Here is a 24884-nt window from a genome sequence, read left to right as displayed (position 1 = left end):
GTTAAAGAAAAAGTAGAAAAATATTTGCAACTGATATCACAAAGGACTCATTGCTATATTGTATAAAAGAGGTGCTATAAATCAAGAACAAAATATAAACAAGCAATTCACAGAACTAATAAAAACAAAAGAACCTTAAACCTATTAAAGAATGCTTAACTTCATTCACAATAAAAGAAATGCAAATTAACTCTATAACAAGAAACAATTCTTTTCTACTTGTAAAAATCCAGAGGTTGGATGGCACATTCTGTGGCAAGGCTGTGGAGAAAGAAACACTCATACATTGTTACTTGGAAGTAAATGGTAACTGTGTCCCATTAGATGGCAATTTGACAATATCTATCAAAATTAAACAGGTTTTTTTACTCTGTGACTCAGTAAACAAGCCCACAGGCTGCTGCAAAGATTATCTGCACACAGATTAAACTGGTTTACATTCAAATTTCTTTACTGATAATCACAAGTCTTCAGCATAAAAATATTAAACAAAAAAACAAAGCAAACAACAGTGTATATGGAATGCTTATGCTTGTGTAAGAACAGAGGAAGAAAATAGTACATATTCATATTTGCTTGTATCTGCATAAAGAAATACTGGAAGGATATATAAGAAACTCAAATATGTAATTAACTATAAGAGTTGTACATAACAGGGTAGCTAGGACAGGGAAGGAAGCAAAGTTTCTCAATATATACCTTTTATATATTTTGATTTCTGAACTATGTGAATGAATAACCAATTCAAAAATATATAAATACTGATTTGAAACAAATGACCACAACTTTTATGGCCTTTCTGCCCTAAACAAAATAAAACTGGACAAACTATATGAAATAACAGTTTTCAGATGTTGGACAATAGGCAATGCAGGACTACCATCCCTGAGAAAGGGGAAGGAGAGGGGAGATAAGAGGAGCCATGCAACTGTCTCAAGTTTATGAATGGAGGCAGAGCAGGGAAAGAGATGAAACAAAGCACTGTGGTCTCTGAGCTGGAAGAAGAAAGTGTAATTTGGGCCTGCTGAGGTTGCTAGAACTTGTGAAATTTGGAGAGAAAGGAACTGTGCATAAAAGGATCACCAGAAATATGCACAGTAATCCCTTTGGATTTTTGACCAAATACTAAACTGTGCAGGGAGAAAGTTCAGAGAACCAGGCAAAGAACAAACACTAAAGAAATAGCTATTATCAAAGTTCAGCTATCAGCTGAACTACTTGAACAACATACTCTTGAATGTTGAAAGATGTTCACGCTCTGACCAGACTGAGTGCAGAAACCCTGCTGAACAACTTGAGCACAAAGTAGAGACCACAGTAAGGCCAAACCTTACAATGAAGGTTAATCTAGCCCTAGAGTAAAGGCTACTCTAAACGTCTGCTCACAAAGCTTTAAAAGTCTCAAAATGATCAAGCTGATGTGAAAGTAAATTAACTGCCTGCCAGAAGAAAATGCTATAAATGAAGACTACAAAATCCAAAGAGTTAACAATGTAGTAACCATAATGTTCAGCATACAATAAAAAAATACTAGACATATGAAGAACCAGGAAAATCTAACTCTGACTAGGAGAAAATTCAGTCAATAGAAAAATGACTCAGAAATTAGAGATGATGGAATTTTAATATGTTCAGGAATTTAAAGAAATATAAAAATGATGATGGAACAAATAGTGAATCACAATAAAGTAATGAAAACTATATAAAAAATTAAAATTCTAAAACTGAAAATACAATATCTGAAATGTAAAATTCACTAAAAGGATATGACAGCAATTAGACATTGTAGAAGAAAAGATCAGTGAACATTAAAACAGTCAAGAGAAAATATCCATTGCAGTACAGAGTTTAAAAAAATGAAGAGAGGGGAATAAAGAAGAAAAGAAAAAAAGGTTCAGTGATCTGTGGGACTATGCTAAGTGGTATTACACATGTATATTTGGAGTAATAGGAAAAAAGGGCAAAATAGGGACAAAAATATTATAAGAAATAATGGTTGAAAATGTTCCAAATTTAATGGAAAATATAAGCACATAGATTAAGAAGAAGAAGAAAAAAAAAAACCTAAGTGAACTCAGGAAATTCGGCAAACTCAAAAGCCCAAATAGTAAAGCATAAAAAACCACCCAGAGACTCACACCCAAATCGAATTGCTAAAACTGAATAACGAATTTAAAAAATCAAAAAAGCATCCTGGGAAAAAATATATTATGCTTGGAGGAATAGCAAGAAAAATAGTGGTGTACTTCTCATCAGAAATAATGTAAACCATAAGCTAATGGAAATATATATTTAAAGTGCTAAAAGAGAAGGACTATAAACCCATAAATCTATGTCAAATAAAAATATCTTACAAAAGTGAGGATAAAATAGAGAAATTTAGACAAGGAAATGCTAAGAGAAATCACTGTCAGTAGAACTGCACTACAAAAAAAACCTTAAAGAAGTACTCTGGGTGAAGAAAATTGATAATAGATGGAAACTTGAGTCTACTTCAAAGAACAAAGAGTGCCAGGAAGGGTAAAAAAGTGAACAGATAGAAAAGACACTTTTGTTTCTTGATTTCTTTGAAAGGTCATAACTGTTTACAGCAAAAAAAAACTACATAGCCAAGTTTATAATAGTCATAGAAGTTAAACGTATTACAAAAAATGGGAAATGGAAAAACACTCCTTACGTTATGGATGAAGTGGTATAAAATTATTTGAAGCTAGACTGTGATGTGATGCATATTGTAAAGTCTAAACTATCTAAGATATAGAGTTAAAAAGATAATAGAGGAAATAAAACAATAACAAAAATAGTCATTTACAGTTTTTAAAAAAGAATAAAGAACAGATAGAACAAAATACAAATGACAAGACTTAAATCCAACCATATATCAAGAATTATTTTATTTTTATTTTTTTAACATCTTTTTTGGAGTATAATTGCTTTACAATGATGTGTTAGTTTCTGCTTTATAACAAAGTGAATCAGCTATACATATACATATAGCCCCATATCTCCTCCCTCTTGCATCTCCCTCCCACCCTCCCTATCCCACCCCTCTAGGTGGTCACAAAGCACTGAGCTGATCTCCCTGTGCTATGCTGCTGCTTCCCCCTAGTATCTATTTTACATTTAGTAGCATATATAAGTCCGGGCCACTCTCTCACTTCATCCCAGCTTACACTTCCCCCTCCCCGTGTCCTCAAGTCCATTCTCTATGTCTGCGTCTTTATTCTTGTCCTGCCCCTAGGTTCATCAGAACCTTTTTTTTTTTTTCAGATTCCATATATATGTGTTAGCATACGGTATTTGTTTTTCTCTTTCTGACTTACTTCACTCTGTACTTCACTCTGTATGACAGACTCTAAGTCCACCCACCTCACTACAAATAACTCAATTTCGTTTCTTTTTATGGCTGAATAATATTCCATTGTATATATGTGCCACATCTTCTTTATCCATTCATCTGTCGATGGACACTTAGGTTGCTTCCATGTCCTGGCTACTGTAAATAGAGCTGCAATGAACATTGTGGTACATGACTCTTTTTGAATTATGATTTTCTCAGGGTATATGCCCAGTAGTGGGATTGCTGGGTCATATGGTAGTTCTATTTTTATTTTTTTAAGGACCCTCCACACTGTTCTCCATAGTGGCTGTATCAGTTTACATTCCCACCAACAGTGCAAGAGGGTTACCTTTTCTCCAGCATTTATTGTTTGCAGATTTCTTGATGATGGCCATTCTGACCAGTGTGAGGTGATACCTCATTGTAGTTTTGATTTGCGTTTCTCTAATGATTAATGATATTGAGCATCCTTTCATGTGTTTGTTGGCAATCTGTATATCTTCTTTGGAGAAATGTCTATTTAGGTCTTCTGCTCATTTTTGGATTGGGTTGTTTGTTTTTTTGATATTGAGCTAAATGAGCTGCTTGTAAATTTTGGAGATTAATCCTTTGTCAGTTGCTTCATTTGCAAATATTTCCTCCCATTCTGAGGGTTCTCTTTTCGTCTTGTTTATGCTTTCCTTTGCTGTGCAAAAGCTTTTAATTTCCATTAGGCCCCATTTGTTTATTTTTGTTTTTATTTCCATTTCTCTAGGAGGTGGGTCAAAAAGGATCTTGCTGTGATTTATGTTATAGAGTGTTCTGCCTATGTTTTCCTCTAAGAGTTTTATAGTGTCTGGCCTTACATTTAGGTCTTTAATCCATTATGAGTTTGTTTTTGTGTATGGTATTAGGGAGTGTTCTAATTTCATTCTTTTACATGTAGCTGTCCAGTTTTCCCAGCACCACTTGTTGAAGAGGCTGTCTTTGCTCCACTGTATATTCTTGCCTCCTTTATCAAAGATAAGGTGGCCATATGTGCGTGGGTTTATCTCTGGGCTTTCTATCCTGTTCCATTGATCTATATTTCTGTTTTTGCGCCAGTACCATACTGTCTTGATTACTGTAGCTTTGTAGTATAGTCTGAAGTCCGGAAGCCTGATTCCCCCAGCTCCGTTTTTCTTTCTCAAGATTGCTTTGGCTATTCGGGGTCTTTTGTGTTTTCATACAAATTGTGAAATTTTTTGTTCTAGTTCTGTGAAAAATGTCATTGGTAGTTTGATAGGGATTGCACTGAATCTGTAGATTGTTTTGGGTAGTATAATCATTTTCACAATGTTGATTCTTCCAATCCAAGAACATGGTATATCTCTCCATCTGTATCATCTTTAATTTCTTTCATCAGTGTCTTATAGTTTACTGTATACAGGTCTTTTGTCTCCTTAGGTAGGTTTATTCCTAGGTATTTTATTCTTTTTGTTGCAATGGTAAATGGGAGTGTTTCCTTAATTTCTCTTTCAGATTTTTCATCATTAGTGTATAGGAATGCAAGAGATTTCTGTGCATTAATGTTGTATCTTACTACTTTACCAAATTCATTGATAAGCTCTAGTAGTTTTCTGGTGGCATCTTTAGGATTCTCTATGTATAGTATCATGTCATCTGCAAACAGTGACAGCTTTACTTCTTCTTTTCCAATTTGGACTCCTTTTATTTCTTTTTCTTCTCTGACTGCTGTGGCTAAAACTTCCAAAACTATGTTGAATAATAGTGGTGAGAGTGGACAACTTTGTCTTGTTCCTGATCTTAGTGGAAATGGTTTCAGTTTTTCATCACTGAGAACGATGTTGGCTGTGGATTTGTCATATATGGCCTTTATTATGTTGAGGTAAGTTCCCTCTATGCCTACTTTCTGGAGGGTTTTTATCATAAATGGGTGTTGAATTTTGTCGAAAGCTTTTTCTGCATCTATTGAGATGATCATATGGTTTTTCTCCTTCAATTTGTTAATATGGTTTACCACATTGATTGATTTGCATATACTGAAGAATCCTTGCATTCCTGGGATAAACCCCATCAAGAATTATTTTAGATAGTTAACTAAACACTACATTTAAATGGCAGAAATTTTCAGGTTAAATCCATATACATTGAATTTAAATTAATTTTAAAATTTTAAACAGAATCAGTATAAAATATTGTTGTGTTAAACACAGTTTTATTGTTTAGGTAAGAATAAATAAATATCATGAAATATTATTTGGCCTTAAAAAAGAAAGAAATTCTGACACGATTGCTACAACATGAATAAACCTTGAAGACATTATGCTACGTGAAATAAGCCAGGCACAAAAGTACAAATATTATATGATCTCGAGTGGTCAAATTCATAGGGACAGAAAATAGAATGGTGGTTGCCAGGGGCTGTGGGAGTCCGGGGGGAAAGTTATATTTAATGGGTACAGAGTTTCAGGGGGGGATGATGAAAAGTTCTGGAGATGGATGGTGGTAATGGCTGCACCACAATGTGAATGTACTTAATGCCACAGAACTGAATACTTAAATATAGTTACAATGGTAAAATGCTGGTAGTTCATATTTAAAAAGCAAAGCTGAAAATTGCCAAATGGGTTATACTATCATAGACCTGAATTCACCCTTGGAATATAAATTTCTGACAGAATTCAAATAAATTCAGCTGGTTAACTGCACTCACCCAGAGCTGCCAGGTGGCAAAAGGTAAAAGAGCAAATATGTATACAAATAATAGGGATGATTTGGGAGATAGATCATGACTTCCAAATGTTTTGATGATGAGTACTGAGGAGAGGTCAGACAGAAGTAAGATAGCCTTGAGGGTTACCCCCTGCAATAGGAAGCAGCAGTGGGGAGAAGTGGAGAAGAAACAAAAGAGCAAAAAAAGTTAGAAAGAAACCAAAAAAAAAAAAAAATTGTGCCCTTAGAGGTCGGGGGGGAGAGAAATTGAGGAAAGAGAGGGTTGACAGAGTGACAAATGCTGTAGAGAAGTCAAAGAGGATGACAACTAACAAAATTCACTGGATTTTGCAAAAAGGTTTACAGTGACCCAGGATTACATGATTTCAGCAGGATGCTGAGCAAACAGCACAGAGGTTTCCCACTGAGCAGATCATGAAGACAATAATGACTGACTGTTATAAACCTGGCAACATGAAGGGGAAAAACAGGCTCCTCCAAAGAGAGGAAGATGGACGAACTAATGTATTCTTCTGAGTCTTATTCGTAATTCAGGCTTTATCAGTGCTTTGAAAACCATTCCCACAGCAAAAGAAGCTCAAAAAACATCATCGGTCACCTTACCTGGGAAAGGCACAAAGGCATGTCTCATGCTAACTGAAAATGGCATTCCTTTGTCTGAGGCTCTCTCCTCCATCTTTGCCTGATGCCTGGGGTTCAGGCCACAACCCTTCTTTTTTCCTCCTCTGTTGTGCGAAAAACATCATCAGCTTGACATGAAGTAGTCGTAAATATATGAAAATGGTCTGAGTTTTTCATTAAGTCAATATTTCCATCTAAGAAATTTAAAAACCTTATTTGAAACACACTTTAAAGCTTAACAAATATACTAGACCTCGTTCAGCAAACCTTCAATTAAACAGGAAGTAAGGTATTTCTGTAATAACCTTTCCAACAAACTGCTTCACTCAATTCAGTAAATCTCATTGACCGTATCTAATGTAAATGATCTGTGCTTTTTCTTCCTTTTGTGAGCATATGGAGAGGGCAGGAAGGGGGATGTCCCAGACATTTCTAAACTTGTCCCTTTAGTATTTGACTTAAACAAGCATATAGTGCTGGTTGATTTAATTAGTGACCCAGATTTTCAGCTTTTTGCCATCAACTAGCTTCTTTATAGACAGACTCAGGATTTGAAATAGAATAGAAATGTGTATGCCTGGAACAGAAAATTAAACTGATTTCATTATTTGTCCAATAGGCTATTTCTGAGCCATTCATACTCCCAAAAGTATATTAACCCAAATAAAGAGAAATAGAGTCTACCTGCCGGTAGGAAGTAGGCCTTTGCCTAGGGCTTGGGAAGGTGGGCTTTCCTCTACTAGTGTTGGCATTTTGATCTCAAAATCTCTTGGTACATTCTGAATATTTGGTTCTATAAAGGTTATTCGTCCTAAAATCAAGCAGAATGAAGACATAAAATTAGGGGGGGGAAGGGAAGAGGGGAAATCTGACATTTACTTTAACACGAATACCATTTCTGAATTATCCTAAAAATGAATGCTCTGTTATTGTTAAACTAAATTTAAATGAAATACACTTCATTATGTTCATGTGTCTAACAATAATAAGTACAAGACCAATTGTGATATAAGTGAATATATGAATTAGCTACAATACAGTGTTTTATAATTAACCTCGTTCTACAGAAACAATCCCATGATAAGAATATGATAAATCACAGTATTTCTACGCTAAAATGAGTACCAGAAGTTAGCACTATAAAATGCTAGCAGTTATACTAATGAGTAAAAGACAAATCAAATGGATCATAGGAGAAATGACTGTCGAAGCCTTTAAAAGCCAGGAACAAACAAGATACAGAGAAGAGGATCTGAAGCAGAAGAGCAACTGAGTGCTGAACAGGGACAACTGGGGCCACAGAAGTTAGGCCACAGGATGCAGGAGATGGAGTAGTAGTGAGAGATGGTGACTAGAACGTTACTTTCTAGATATCACCTGGCCAGTTTTCCTCCTCCTCCTCATCACTTATCACAAGAATCAATGGTAGGTAGCACTGACATGACTAGAAACTAGAATCAGATGGCTAATACATTTTCTAGGAAACAGAAAGCTATTTGTTTTAATGCTTATGGCCTTTACTTTCCCCCAAATAGTTTACATTTTATTTACTTATTGGATGAATTTTTCAAAAACACACAGGTGTTGTTCAAAAAGTTTGGGTAACTGACTGCTACTGCAGTTTTTATAATACACATATAGTGACACAAATATCCTCTGTTTTATGATACTCTTCATTCTAACAGGCTCTCTACTAGCTACTGTATGTAATTCCATCTTCTTTAGATGAATCAGAGATCTAAAGTATCCCAGATACTGTTTTTCTGAATAAACTCCTGATACTATATCCTCGTTATTTCAATTTTAGCAAAAATTAGTGTTCAATTAATGGTAGATATTAATACACTTATTAGCATTAAATGGCCTAATCAATTTTATAAAGCTAACAAATAGCACAGGAAAGAATCCAAGTCTCTTTCTGCCTCAGCACACTGTCTTCTCTTCTATGATAATATCAATACTTAATATTCAGGTCTAGTGTTTGAATTAATGAGGTAACACTGGTAGACAAATAAAATGGCAAAAGTAAACTACAAAACATGAATATAGCTTCATGAAGATGAATTTAATAATGAAAGGGCTTTACTATACTTAGGTAAGCTTGTATTTCTAAAATATTCTTTAAATGTAGGCATAGTATAATGAAAAACAATCAGGAAAACAACAAGGAATTGATGATTTTCTGCATTATAAGCAACAAATAAATGTGCAAAAGCTTTGAAAACTCTAGGTTGATTGTTTTTTCACCAACAAGAATTTATTTTACATAAGTTTACAGCATTAGCATATGTTTCAAAATGAAACTTAAAACAGGGCAAGAAATAGGCAAGAAGCACAAAGAGGTGAGCTAAATAGGGAGAAGGAAAAGAGGAATTGTTTAGAACAGAGACTAAGCAAGCAAAGAGAAAAGCAGCTCCTCACGGTGCTCCCATCCTCAATAACAGCAACAACTGATAATGTACCACGCATTATTCTAAACACTTTACATGTATTGACTTATTTAATCCTCAGGATGACCCAGTGAGGTAGGACTGTTATTATCTTGTTTTATACATGAGGAAACTTGGGCACTGAATGGTTAAGTACCTTGTCTAAAGATTCTTAGCACCAAGATTCAAACCTTGTGAAAATGTGATATCAAAGTCCACATTCTATACCACCGAACTAAAATGCCTCCTCTATGAAGGAGTTAATGCTGCCCTTTCTTCCACTGCACATTGCATTTGACAAATATGTGGAGTTGTGCACTACCTAGAAAAAGAATGCTTTTTTTTCTTCATGAGATTACATGCATACTTATCCCAAGAGGGCCATAAGACATGCAAAGGACTCTACAGCTTTCTTTTCTGATTGAGTAAAGTAAGACACTCCCTTATTACTGCACAGGCCTACTTAGATTCAACTTGGAGAGACTCTTAAGAGATTCAGAATAGGGCTGGGACTGAAATTAGATAAGATCACTGACTCAAATAAATATTTAATTCTTGGCCATACTCTCATCCAATATCAGGCATCTGAGTTACTCTATACAGTACTTGAAAGCAGGAACTGTATCTTACTAAATTTCATCTCTTTATCTACCTGATATTCACCTATGCTTTGGATGTAGTATGCGTTTCATAAATGTTTATAGAACTTCACTGAACCCAATGATCAACACTTGAATTCCTTGGTCGTCATAAGCAAATATTACATATGAATTTTTTTTTGCAAAACAGGATATTATCCATATTTAAGATTTCTCATTACCTGTAGCAGTGTGTGATTGTGATACAGGATAGATTCTTTCCATTCCAAGGAAAGGATTCAGACGTTTTTCCCGCTGCAGGGGAAAGACCACTTTGGTAATAGCATTAGTGATTCTTCTCCACTCTAATATCAAGCCTGGTAAAGGATGTAATGTCCTTAATTTATTTAAAGCATCCTGCCAAAGAATTATAATAAAGTAGGATCAGATTCTTGTCCAAATTCCATAGCAAACTAGAATCTCTTTTAAGTAAACAATATAATCTCAAAATTAAATTTGATAACTCCTGTATCTAAACTCAACTTTACTATTATAAAATTACTATTTGGGTATTTTGGAAATCACCATAATGATAAATCTATAATAACTATAGATTATAAAATGTAAACATATTAATGTTGAGTAATGTCAATTTACATCTACTATTAAAAAAAAAAATCAATGAGATGTCAACTTAGTAAAACAACTGTTTCCCCACACCCCACCCAATTGTTTACATCATCTCTTTTCTTTATATTTTCCTCCTCCATTGCTCATGTGATTGTAAGTTTCCCAGTCTTTTTTTTTTCTTCTTTTTGCCATAATACTTTCATGGTTTTTGTATCAAGGAAATTTATTTTTAAAACTTTGAATTTTCCATGCTACAGACATTCAATGAACCGTTAAGGAACAAAAACTTGTGAGGTAAAAAGGCCAATGCGATTAAATAAAAAGTTTTGTTACAGAATGAAGCTGTGGAAACTTCCCCAGGGCAGGCAAGTCATAATTAATAATATTATGGTCAAAATTCTACAGAATGGCAACTTGGACTGCTCTCTCCATGGCTGTTGTGGCTGTACTTTCTATCCTTATTTTCCATTGATAATTCATTCAGTAAAAATGTAAAATTAAGCCTTTCTCTCTTTTGTCCCACGCATACAGTTTTCATGGGTTGTGATTCAATTTTACTTTGAAATTAACAGATTAGATTCTCAAAACAAATGTATGGAAAACTTACTATTTTGCTCTGGAATTGAAAAAAACAAAATTTTATTTATATTGACTGTCTTTTTATTTTTTAAGTTCTTCCATACCTTTTTGTTCATGTTCATATAACGACAGAAATTATATTATACTAGAAGTCCAAGAGTAGTGCATGTCAATAATTAATGTCTATATAGGTCTGAATTTACAAACCTTTACACTGTTTTAATGATAGGAAGGACACAACTGCTAACTCAGATTATGATCCAGATTTTCCATGCTGGAATGTTTCCACAGTGTTTGTGGGCAGCTGAACCAAAAACCAATTTGTTTTTGTCTGGATAAGTTCAAATGGTGGACTACATTGGATCTTGATTTCATCAGCATTCTTTCAAGACACCAAAATGTTAAAAGTAGTTCAGATTCTGCCCTGTGACTGCCCCAAAGAGCACCTTACTAGTGCTGAACTGTTTTCCCAGCCTTAGCTTCCATCCATCGTCATTCCCTCTTCTGGTAGAACCCAAAGTTTTCTTGCTGCCTTGGTGTTTTCTCTCTCCATTTGGTGGCAACTTCAATTCCAAAAATAAAACCTGCAAGAAGTTAATGCTTCTTTAGTCAAGAATCAAATCACAAGTATTATCATTCAGAAAACATTTTAAAAAGTTATTCGAGAAAAGATTCTATACATTTCAACATGGATTGTAAGAATTTTTTTGGACAATTTGGAACTATCACATTTAATAAATAATGGCAATAAAATCTTACGTCAAGTAGGCTGTCCATACCCTAATTTAGTCAGTATTAGATTAATAGTAACACCAGGCTCTTAAACAGTCAAGAACACAAGAATGTATATTCTGTGCTGAACGACTGACAAACTATTGGCATTGCGACTTTAGGTTGCTCTGATTATAAGCTCACCTAAATACCCCTTGATGTGGTAACCAATGTGGCTGCTTGATCATTTAAGCCCCATAGAGGATAAACATGAGAGCCTTCGTGGCTATTGTGTGATCACAAAACTCAGAGAACACTAAAGTAGGAAGGGGCCCAAAAAGCCATCTAATTCCACTACCACAAGGCTAGACCCTGAGAGGCCCCGAGCAAAAAGCCAGGAGAAGGTGGTTGATCCAATGTAGCAATAATGAAAGTTAGAGAGTGGCCAGTAAGCACCCACTGAAGAAACTAGGCTTACACGGAACAGGGATCCAGGCTGTGGGTCAGAGGGAACATCCCGTGTATACCTTAAACTCACTAGTTCATGTTAGAGGGGTTCCAATTTAGGCAATTCAGAACACTATCTACTCTTTCTACTCATTCATTTATATACTTTCAGTAAGATTTAATGAACCTTGGATTATTTTCCGAGTAATAATTCTAAAAATTGAAACCCTTTGCATGAGAATTTTTTCTACAAGTTGGGCCAGGGGTGGAAGTAAAGATATACCTGTTTCCCTAGAACAGTGGTGATGACAGAAACAAAAATCTGGTTTTAGTTTTAAGTAGTGGGAATAACTGGGGTCCTAGGCATGAAAATTACTGAGGCTTACTATGGATGTTAATAACTAACTTGCCCAAAGACTGTGTTATATAGATATGAACATATGCACACATAAGGATTGGGGTTGTTATATTTAGCAAATAAAATTACATGATGCCCAGTCAAATTTGAATGACATGGAGCATACTTATACTAAAATATTGTCCACTGTTCATCTGAAATTCAAATTTAACTAAGTGCTTGTATTTAATCAGGCAACTCTAATATAGATATCAAAGAGTATATAAATGAATGGCAGCAGAGAGAAAAAAATAACTGAATAGGAAAAATGAAACATTATTACAGTAACAATAAATCAACAACCCCAGGAAGGAAGACCTATCATAATTAAGACAATTTAAAGATCTCGAGTTATGTATTTAAAAGTTCTTTATCTTAAGCTTCCATTTTTGGTGAATCCTTCAGAATTAATTATAAAAACTTCACACATAAATTCTCTCTTCAGGTCTTAATTAACACATCTGTGACTGAGGGAGTTGAACTGGATGGGAGCAAGAGACACTAATATTTATTGAGCACTGACTATGTGCCAGCCATCAGGCTAGGTGCTTTAACATGCAATCCTTATAACAACTCTATGACAAATCTGCAAAGTTTAGACAGTTGGAGAAACTTGCTCAAAGTTGCATGCCCAAAATGTAGTAGAATTAAGAATTAGAACCCAGAGTCTTCTAACTCTAAAGTCCTTTTTCTTTCTACTAACCCATGCTTCCCTCTAGACCAGGAGTCAGAAACTTTTTCTACAAAGGGCCAGACAGTAAATATTTTTAGCTTTGTAGGTTTTACTGTCTGTCACACCTTTTCAACTGTGCCATTATAGAATGAAAACAGCCACAGGCAATAAGTACATGAACAGCTATAGCTGTGTTCCAATAAAACTTTATTTACAAAAACAGGTGGCAGGCCAGATCTGGCCTGCAAGTCATATTTTGCTGATACCTTCTCAAGACCAGTGCCATCCAAGAACTTTCTGCAATAATAAAACTGTTCTATATTTGTATTGTCCAATATAGTGGCCACTAGCCACACGTGGCTATTGAACACTTGAAATGTGGTTAGCATGACTAAGGAACTTAAATGATATATTTTATTTAATTTCAATTAATTTAAACTGAAACAGTGATAAGTGGCTAGTGACTCCTTTATTGAACACTACAGCTCTATATGATTAGTAACATCTTGCCTATTTGAAAGACTCAACTTAAAATCACCAAGGATAAAATAATCAATGTATGAAAATGTTAGATTACCTTTAATATAACTTCCATTTTAACATGAAGACATAAGAACAAGCCAATAATATCAAAGGACTTTTATTCTAGGCCAGAGTTTGGTCTAGGCCTAAGGCCCACATGCCTTTGCACCCATCTGAATTACAAGAGTACTGGTTCTTGCCTTTGCCCCAAGCCTACTTGTGCTGAATCCAGAGATTCTATATTTTTGACAAGTTCCCCATGTAATTTTAGGTGCAGCCAGCTAGGTTCTGGCTTGGGGACTTCTGCACTAAAGAAATCAAAAGAAAGTATTTTAAAACACCCCAAAAAACACCACTGAATTCAATACAAATGCACCATGTGATTAGGAGAAACAAAGTTCCTCATTTTTTAAAAACACATAACTGTGGCTTAAAGTGGGGGGGGTATTTGTAAGCCCTTTATATAATATTTATACAACACTTTACAACACTTACTATGAGATAGGCACTGTTCTAAGTGTTTTACATTTACTGCTTATTCCTCACAACTCTATGAGGTATTTCTAACATGAGGTATTTTACTGATGAAGAAACTGAGATATGGAGTTAATGAAGTGGTCCAAGGTCATGGAGTTAGTTAATAAATAGAGCAGGTAGCATTCAAACCCAAGAAGTCTGGCTTTAAAGTCTATAATACTTACCAATATGCTATAATACTGAATCACATCTAGATAACAATAGAACTTCAAAGCTGTCAAGAGTAAGCACCCACCCTGTATCAGTAACTCTTCTAAAACAACCCAACCACCCTTTATGGAGTGTGGGGAGGGAAGAGAACACCAACCTTTGGGGGGGGGGGGGAAGTAAACTATGTCAAAATTTATCTAAGATGATAAAAATATTAGTAGGTTTAAAAAAGCAGAGCGTCCCCAAAATCCCTTTTTCACTAACATCTAAGAAAAATATCTAATTTTGCAGTGAAGAAGGAGTGAGAGTTCATGAAATGACTAACTTCATGGAGAAACACCTACACTGTTATACAACTACCACTATGGATCTCATTCACACAAAAAATATTTACTGGGTGCCCCTTCTGTTCCAGGCAAATCTCCTTATGGAATACACATTCTAGGATACTTCTTTACTACCTTCCTATTCATAAGTATAGGTATAAACTTACAAAGGAGATGTTAGAATACTCTATCTCCAAAGTATTCTGGTTAACTGATTGTCTTATTTTACTGATCTTTGGTATTTAGGTAAACACATTTACAAAACACACACACACATTTTTTGCTCTAAAAATGACTTTTCTAAATTTTTTATTCCCATTATACAACCTCAGCGATGTCATCTGAACTGGTGAAAGAAAAACTATGGCCAGCTAGTTGATAGGCCTGAGTCTCAATTGCATCCAGTTTGGCTTGCATTATGTGTTTCTGACTTTCACATTCTGCGGTACTAAAGCCGATTCCATTTAGTTCTAGCAAGGCCAAGCAGTACTGGGAGGGCATTTCCACTTTACAGAAGACATCTGGAAGGAAAAAAGAAAGCAAAAAACATTAATTCACCAGCTAAGTGACTAGATCAACATGATTACCTAAACATACATAGAATTTTTCTGGGAGAATCAGAGATGCTACTAAGCTATCCTTCAAGATCCAGTCTCCTGAGCAGCATTCTCAAACCATCAGTGAAAGGTATTAAAGTACTTTCCACTTTTCCACTTGAGTATTGGATTACTATCTGTGTCTATGCAGAGTAAAACAGGCAATCTTATGAACAGTCTGAATTATAAGAGACTGCATTTCTCCCAAGATGATGTTTCTGCTTCTACTCTTAGCAAGAACAAGGTAGCCAATCTTATTTGCTAAGCTGACTGCAAAAGGTTAATTCACCAAAATAATTTCCAGAATTCCTGGTCCCATGGTATGCAGGTGTGCACAAAGATAAACATGAAGGTTTTATATTTTCCAATGCTCTAAGAGTAAAGAATAAGATTCCTGAAGTAAGAATCAGAGTATTTTTCTATCTGCTGACATTTCTCAACAGAATAGTCACTCTAAATCAGTTTTCCCAGTATGTTCTTTAGAATATTAGTCTCAAAAATACTCTATAAAAGGCTGGGATTGAGAGACACTGTATACTATGAGTTTCAGCATTTATAAATTACTCTTAGATGTTCATGATGCCTGTTAATATATTAAAGGCTCTGAGTAGAAATGAACAAAGACAACTATTTAATTTCGTTTTAACCAAAAGTCTGAAATCATTTGACCATAAAACCCTTTATCTGTATAATATTTATTAACATCGTGAAAAGTAAGTGTCCATAGAACACTCTGTGGGAAATGCTATCCTAAAATTATTAAGAAAAAATCCATAACAAAGATTTCTGCTCCAGTACTATGGGTCACTAGGACTCTGTGTAACCCTGGCCTGCCCTCCCCAGCTCCACATACACACATTCCTTAAGGCACTCTTGGTCTCAAGCAGCAGGCAAAATCCCAAAGGACACCCGTAACCACCTCCAAAAGCAAACACGTGAGAGCTACTGGCCTCTAATAGTCAGAACATACTGGGCAGTCAGAGCCTGGCTTTGAAGACTTGGAATCAGAGCAGAAATTCATGGGATGTGGGACCAGAGAAATAAGGAACTAGGGTCAGAAAAAGAAGAGTCAAGAGTGGTAGGAAGCCAGCCTGGATTCATAGACAGTAGGAAGAAACAGGGTTGCAATGGGAATGGAGTCCTACTGCAAAAAGGTTGAGGGAATAATAGATTTTTGGAGTAGCAACTGGAGGAGAAGCTGATTCTCAGACTTCTGTTCTGAACCAAAAGCTAATGTAGGCCTTGGATGCAGTTTAGTTTAGTAACAAGCAGAAGCCAGAGCAAAGCCTTTCTAGAGGAAGGCTTCCCCCACATAAGCCCTGCAGGGCTCTACTGATCAAATCTTGTATGATTTCACAAAGAGTATAAAAAATATAAGATAGCAAAGATGTATGAATGGGACTCAGCAGAAACAACAAATGACAGATTTAGATCCCTAAGAGTTGCAGGTATGGAATCATTAGAACAGAGCACAGCTACGAATAAACTATATACAAAATCAAACAAGATGAATAGAAACAAAACAGCAGGAAAGTGTAAATATGTCAATAATCACAATGAATAGAAACACATAAATAATCATAATAAATTGCTAAATTTGTAAAAAAAAAAAAAACTGGTAGTTTGAAAAAGAAATAAGCTATACTTTGGTTTATAAGACATCTAAAAAGTAAGGATCTAGAAGGTTTAAAGGGATAGAAAAAAGATATATGAGGCAAGTATTAATCAAAAGAAAGTTGATGCTGCCATATTCATTCCAAAAAATAGATTAAGAGTAAAAATCATATTAGTGGAAAATCTAGTCACAACATAATGATAGGTTTAATGCACCAGGAAAATACACCAATTTTAAACCTGTATGCACCTAATAAAATAGTCTCAAAACATATAAAATTAAAATTACCTGAACTACAGGGAAAATTAGATATAGAAGATTTAAACAACAACATTGAATTAACAGACATTTATAAAATTCTGCATCCAGAATTAGAATACATATTATTTTATATGCGCACAGAACGTTTACACAATAGTTCAAGTTTTAGGTTACAAAACAATTCTCAAAAGACTTCAAAGAATGGGTATTATACAAACATGTTCTCTAGCTATAACACAATAAAGATTGAAGGTAATAATAAAAATATAAAATAAAAGTTTCCAACTATTTGAGAATTAAAAACAATCTTCTTATAATTTATGAGTCTAAGAGGCATACCAGAAAATTTTAAATATTTAGGATAAAACAATGAAAACAATATATGTCAAAACTTGTAAGATATAATGAAAGTAGAGCTTTGAGGAAAATTTATAGCCTTAAGTACTTAAATTAGAAAAGAAAAACATGATTTTAAAAGTAATGAGTTTAGTGTTAAACTTAAGAATTTACAAAAAGGACTGCAAATAAAGTCAGGGGAACTAGAAGAAAAGAGATTACATAAATGTTCACAGAAATCAATGAAATAGAAAACAAAAACAACAGGAAAGATCAAAGACAAAAGCTGGTTCTTTACAAAGACTGAAAAATTGGATAAACTTCTAGTGAGATCAAACAATAATATTATGAAAGAAAAAGAGGACATAACAGATAAACCAGAGATATATAAAAAAAAAATCAGCAATACCTTTAGATAAATTCTTAAAAATATATATAGCTTACCAAAACATAATCAAAAGATATAACTGAATAATCTTACAGTTATTAAAGAAGTCAAAGTAGTAGCTAAAAATATTTCCATAAAGAGACTTTACAGGCAAATTCTACCAAACTTTTAAAGAACACATCATTCCTACGATACATAAGCTCCTCCAGAACAAAAAGAGGCTATATTCATAAACTCATTCCATGAAACTAGAGCAACTCTCTTACCAAAAACAAAGCACAAGACAGAAAAATTACAGTCATTTTACAACCAATGACTTGGCAAAGTAGAGACAACGTAATCAGCAAGACTTCTTTCACATTGCTGTTTAAAGAACAAACTTTATACAACCATTCTGGAAAACAATTTAACATAATCTTGTACAGTTGAATATTCCCATTTCCAAGACAGAGCAATTCTACATGCAAAAGAAATTCTTGCCCAGTGTAGCAGGAGACATGTAAATTTATAAGAATATTTACACAGAAATACCTGTTATAGCAGAACAAAAAACCAAAATAAAACAAAACTAGAAACAACCTGAGCATTCACCAAGAGGAAAATGGATAAATACATTTTGGCACACACACACATACACACACACACACACACAGTGATATATTACAGAGCAGTGAAAATCAATAAACTACACATACTTGCAATAATATGCAGGAATCTTACTAACATGATGCAAGCAAGTAAAACAAGATATAGTGTGACAGATGCTTTATAAAGTTCAAAAACAAGCAAAACCAAATAATATATTGTTTGGACTTAGACATATATATGCTAAAATTTTTAATTAAAAATAAAATTTAAATAAGAAAATAAGGGAATGACAATAAAACTTGGGATGTACAAGGAAGGAGGAGCACAAAGGTAGACAAATGTCTAAGTTATGAATGTGAGTTAACAGTTATCATTATATTATTAAAATAATGGTGAATAATAAGAGGACCATACATGGACCAATGATAATAGTGTTCATGAAAGAAAGATTATGACTAATATAAATCTGTGCAGCTGAGGTCCTTTGAGAAACCAACTCACTCCATACCTAGAAAATCATCTCATCTATGTTCAAACTAGAAAGGACCTAATTGATCAATGTGAAGAGGACAGGATACTTTGTCCTGGGTCAAATTAAGCAAAGACACATTGTGCTATTAGTATTAATTCACACCCAAACAAAAATCAGCTCTCTATGGGGAGAAAGTCAGCTAGAACACACCTTTCCAACAGGCAAGAGGATGAGAAAAGAAAAAGATGAAGATTCTGGAGGCCCATTAAAATTAACAAGCACATCCTGAAATAATTATTTTCAAATAAAATTTGATAGATGTCCACATTCTCTCCAAAAACCTCCCTTATCTCAATGTACTTCAATTCTATGGATTCTGTGAATAAGAAATATTTAACACTGTACAAGAATGCATTTAACACCTCCTGGTCACCCACTTTTGAAAATCTGCAGGAAAAAAAGAAGCTTTCAAGGCACATAGAAAGAAATTGTGAAAGTTAAAAATTACAAATCTAGAGGGTTTCTTGTACGTTTCTGGAAAGGAAAGTCAGTCTTCTTTTTTTTGTAGGTGAAAAACTGTCTTTAAATAGTGGAACCATCCCCTCCCAATCAGACTGAAAACTTACAAATCTGATAATGGGCAACAAATATCTAAACAGTTACAGACTAATTCATATCACCATCATCAAATGTCAGTGTCTAGGAACTATACAGACTACCCAGGATGCCTATCCTAGGGGCAGACTAGTCAGACTAAGAGGGAATGAGCTATGTTCATTCAGCACTATTGTAAAGTAGCCTGAGGTATGTGTGCTGCATACTCCCACTCCTTGGCCTGCCTAGATTGGCTTAGAGAAGCTGTCTGAAATACTACAATGCCTGTTGAAGAGCTACTAATTAACATCACTTAAGCAAGTCTCCTGTGAGCAAATAAGTCAGTCTGGTCTTCTGTATTATTCTACCCCAGTGATGTTGGGGAGAACTTTATTACCAGCACAGAGGGTTTGTGCTAGCAGTAATAATAATCATCAAGGAATACAATAATGAGCGCCTGCTCTGTGGCAAACACTGCACTAAGTTCTCTGTCTCATTTAATACTTACAAAATAAGAACCAGACTTAGAGAGTTAACATAGCTTGCCCAAGGTCCCTCACAAATAAATAATACAGATTCAAGCCCTGGTCTCTGTGAATTCATCAGTCTGCTGTTTCTAGTATTTATTAATCAGCCACTAAATCCATGGTTTATATCTCCTCACAATGAAGCCAACTTTGTTCCACTTCGTCATTTTCACCATAAGCATATATTATGCTCTCCGAAGTCAAGGTACTCAATCTGAGCCAGCAGCCTGCACAATAAATCCACGCTATTTGTCACAATGGAAAAAAAAGATTCACATAAACACCCTTGGCTGAAAAAAATAACTGTTAATAGTTCTAAAAAGAAAACAGTTGATTTTTTTAAATCCATAAAAGATATATTCTAAGTGTGAATAAAAACCATTTGATAACATTCAAATATAAAATTAGGAATAAATGAATAAGATGCCACTAATTCACCTCATTACAGTAGAGCCAAAGGTCAGCAAACTACGGCCAAACTAGGGCCAGATGCCTGTTTTTGTAAATAAAGATTTACTGGAACACTCATTTTCATATTGTCTATAGCTGCTTTCGTGCTGTGATGGCAGAGTTAAATATTTGTAACTGAGACCGTCTAGGTTGCAAAACCAAAAATCATCTGGCCTTTTACAGGAAAAAATTTGTTGATTCCTGCACTAGACAATCAAAAGAAAGGGTCTGCATAAAAAGTATAATTTATCCACCTGTGATAGAGTGGCTAAATACATAACTATCCCCAGTCTTATAACATCGTAAAAATGCCAGGAACTGTGTTTTTACCTTGAAGGTTTTCCTTCTTCAACAAAGAATTAAGTTGACTCATAGAGCTGAAGATGAGAATGGACTCTACAGATGCTCTGTATCGCCCAGAATGCTCAGTGGTGACATTCAGCCCTAGGCTTTGAGTTCCTTGGCCAGTCTCTATCTCTTCCAGGAGTGGAAGCTCATGAGGAAGAAAACGGGAAACTATGCCATGAAGAGTCGGCTCCTTGGAATCTGGATCTAGTAACCAGCATGCCACCTGAATGGGATAACAATCAGAATATTTTCTTGATTTTTCAAAGATATTTCTGTACCCTTAAATTAAAAGGGGAAAAAAGAAAGCTCATTTCTAATCTCACTCGTTTTCACTGAATACTTATTCAGTGGTCTTCCCAGGAGAGGAGAAGGAAAGGATAATTGTACCAGGATAAGGAAAGGATAATTGGTATAAAAAATAACTCATTTTTTACCAATAAGAGCGGTGGCCTTCAAAGAAGGAAAATTTATACTTTTCCACTACTGCAATGCTCCTGCTGACCTACTTCAGAAGTAGGCTTGAAAACCAAGTGCCTTTCAGCTAACAAAAGTCATGTTTCTGAAAATGCAGCTGGATTCTTCTCCACTAAGGCTAATTTTGGCTTTCCTACTACTATAATAAAGATGGGCCTATATAGTTTTAGGTTTCTTTAATTAAAAAAAAAATTTTTATTGCGGTAAAAGTCACATAATATAAAACATACTATTTTAAGCATATTTAATTGTACAGTTGAGTGGCTTATTCAATACTGGAAGAAGTGAGACATAAATATTTCACCATTACAAGTTCATATCCAGTGTTTTAGAATGCCTACAGAATTTCTCTCAAGGATGAGGACCTGTCACCATGACCATCCAACTAGTGATTTGACTGCTATTGTTAGCTTCCCTATGAGACTAGAAGACCTGTATTTTCTAATACTTGATTCTAGCAGAGCGAAATTGGATTTAGAACAAGGAAATCTAAGCCTTGTTCATAATTTCAATAATTACTAAATGACTCGATTACTTCTTTTATAGGTTTAGAATGTAGTTTTACGGGGCGGGGAGGGGCGATCTTGTAAATTATAATAAGAAATATAAATTGGGTCTTCCCAACAGAGATAAAGGTGTCTCTAATTATGCTAATGCAGTGACTTGGAGTGCCCCTAGGTCACCTAGGAATGGCGGCTGGTTGCCACCAGTAATCAACCCTATAATAGGAGGGCTGGAACTTTCAGTTCCACCCCCTTAAACTCCTGGGAAGGGGAAGGGGCCAGAGGATAATTGATCACCAATGGCCAATGGTTTGATCAATTATGCCTATGTAATGAAGCCTCCATAAAAACCCAAAAGGACAGGGTTCAGAGAGCTTCTGGGTTGGTAACCACATGAAGATGCAGGGAGAGTGGCAAGCCTAGAAAGAACAGAAGCTCCACGCCTCTTCTTACAAACTTCACCCTATGTATCTCTTCATCTGGCTGTTGACTTGTATCCTTTAATATCCTTTGTAATAAGCCAGTAATCTAGTGAGTAAACTGGTTTCCTGAGTTCTGTTAGCCGCTCTAGTAAATTAATAAAACTCAAGGAGGGGGTTGTGGGAATCTGATTTATTTATAGCTGGTTGACCAGAAGCAAAGGTAACAAGCTGGGCTTGCAACTGGTGTCTGAAGTTGGGGGCTTGTGGGACTGAGCCCTTAACCTATGGGATTTGATGCTCATTCCAGGTAGATAGTAACAGAATTGAGCTGAATTGTAGGACACCCAGCTGGTACCCAGAGAACTGTTGGAGATACACTGAAACCCCCTCCCCCCCACCATTAGAAATTGGTGATCAGAACCCTTTTGGGGTGTTGAATAAGATAGTCTGATGTAAAAGTTGGCAAACGTCTCTTATAAAAGTGAAATTTTATAAATTAATAGCTTCTCTTCTTACACCAAAAATGTTATGATTAACAAAACCAAGTATGGAATATTTCAAATAGTTTATGCCAAAGGTGCTATATAAATCTGGGATACTACTATAGTTTTAATAAGCTCACATTACCCATATTCTCATTTTGGGCTCTGGAACATCAAAATTAGGTGATAACCTTTTATATCCAGTAAAGGTCAGTTTACAAACTATATGAAATTTATCACATATAAACCAAGGCTTGTTTGAAGTATAGGAAAGAATAGTATCATTAGTTTACCTGATACTGTCTTCAAAAATCTTTGCCAAAAAAGCTAAAGAAACTAAAATATTATCCTATTATCATTGATTATATTGATAATAACAACCAATTAGTATCATATCTCAATTCAGAATTAATATTCCACACACCTCATGTATCCAGTCTCAACAGGAGGGAAAAAACGATATCCCTTTTCAGGGCTATGATCCTGTAAATAAATGTCTTCTGAAAGTGCATTATACTGTTAAGTGTATATTACAACAACATAAGTTACTCTTTCCTTAATAACTCAGAGTCATCATTATGAAGAGTGCATCATAGTTTGCTATTATATGGAAAAGTTCTCAGGGGCTAGTAAGGTCATTTGTCCCTAAGCTAATGGCCTCTAACTACTATGCTTTGTGATCTCTTATATCTATATGCTTTTGCTACTTTTCTGCCTCTATCCTCATGGATATTTGAAACACCCTGCTATCATATATCTAAATCTGACAGTTCTCCTTTCATTTCTAATTTACTATGAGACAGAAAATTTAGAACTTATGACCAAAATGAAAATTGTTTAAGTCTCTGAAGAAAGATGTGAACTTTAGTGCTTGGAATGTGTGACATCTCTGTTTTCATCTACACAGAGGCATTTGGTGCATAATAATCTGTTCTGGGTGGATGAAGTTATTGGACAAAGGAGTGACTACTCAAATACTTAAGCTGTATTGTTGAAGCTAAATAAATACCAAGTCATTTAAGAATTAACCCTAAACATTAAAATTAAATATTTTTTGAAGTATGTAAAATTTTTTTAAATAAGACAGAGAACCTTAGGATCTTCAAAACTTTGTTCCAGGGAGATGCCACAAGACAGAAGAAGAATTTTATAGCTCTGGATGAAGTCATAGATGATAACAGAACGTTCTTTATCAGATTCCTTTTGAAAGCAAGATTGAAGGTGCCGCATTCTGTCTTTCACAGTCAGGCTTGGATCCAGAGAAGGCGGGGCCAAACTGGCACTGATTTCTTAAAAAAAAAAAAAAAAAAAAAAGTCTTAAGACAAAAAGTACATGCATTCATTTGAAGCAGCAATCTTTAGTGTCAAGACTGAAAAAGACTCAAAAGCCTCAGTTTAGTTCAGCAAGACCTTATCCAGGTCATGTTGGCTATATAGATGAAGTGCTCTGTAATCCAAAAATTAAGGGTTGGGCTACGTGATTTATAATGCTCTATTTAATCAGGTGGGAGAAAATTCTGAACATTAAGATTCCTAAAAATAAACTTACACTTCTCAGAATGTGGAATTAAAGAGAGAAAAGTTATTTTGAAATGAAGTTTAAAGGAACTCATTTCAGAGGGAATTTTAGAATGAATGTATAAAATTACATCTAAAATAAAAGAAGTTCAAGTAATTACTTATCCTAAGATGTTTTCCTACGAAACAACTGAAAATATGTCATGCTTACTCAGAACAGACATTATACGGCATCTTTTAAAATGTTTCCTTATTAATTTTGCTTCTGTCTAAAACCAAACAATCAACTAGGTATCCAACAACCATAATCAGATCACAATTTATACCTAGGTCCTATCCTTTTAATTCCAAGACTTCTCCAAAGGCTGTGTGATTCAACTACTGTAGATGTCTAGCTCATCACTGCCTCTAAATGAGTTCCAGATACAGTCGATAGGAGAAAAAAAGCCTGGAAAGAAACTGCCATGATCCAGTCTTCAGAAGCAAATCCTCAAGGTGGCCAGTGAGTCCTTCAGGATCCACTACCCCGAAGAAGAAAACACAGTATTAACAGCCACATGTGACAAGCAGAAGAGAGTAAGGGGGGTGGCTTCTTAAAACATCATTCTAGTTAATATATGAAATAATGTACACAATAGCCACTATTTTTTTAAAG

General features: G+C 34.9%; 1 protein-coding gene across 8 annotated transcripts in view; it reads right to left on the bottom strand.

Annotated features, from left to right (window-relative positions):
• POLQ (DNA polymerase theta) overlaps positions 1-24884 on the bottom strand; it is a 117353-nt gene that overhangs the window by 20228 nt on the left and 72241 nt on the right. For 6 of the 8 annotated variants that reach the window (XR_014262871.1, XM_082459383.1, XM_082459384.1 and 3 more), the window contains 7 exons: positions 23804-24000; positions 20813-21053; positions 14983-15176; positions 11339-11476; positions 9926-10100; positions 7361-7487; positions 6659-6780 (listed from right to left, as the gene is read on the bottom strand). Coding sequence is in view for 6 of the 8 variants with exons in the window: in XM_082459383.1 (XP_082315509.1) it covers positions 6659-6780; positions 7361-7487; positions 9926-10100; positions 11339-11476; positions 14983-15176; positions 20813-21053; positions 23804-24000 (1194 nt within the window). In the remaining 2 variants the exon portion in view is untranslated. Of the gene's footprint in view, positions 1-6658; positions 6781-7360; positions 7488-9925; positions 10101-11099; positions 11477-14982; positions 15177-20812; positions 21054-23803; positions 24001-24884 lie in introns of those variants that run through there. The other 2 variants (XM_082459387.1, XR_014262872.1) reach the window with 2 other exon arrangements.

This window comes from Balaenoptera physalus (assembly GCF_965194825.1).
Source record: "Balaenoptera physalus genome assembly, chromosome: 4".
NCBI lineage: Eukaryota > Metazoa > Chordata > Mammalia > Artiodactyla > Balaenopteridae > Balaenoptera > Balaenoptera physalus.
This window is presented reverse-complemented; position numbering and strand designations above follow the sequence as displayed.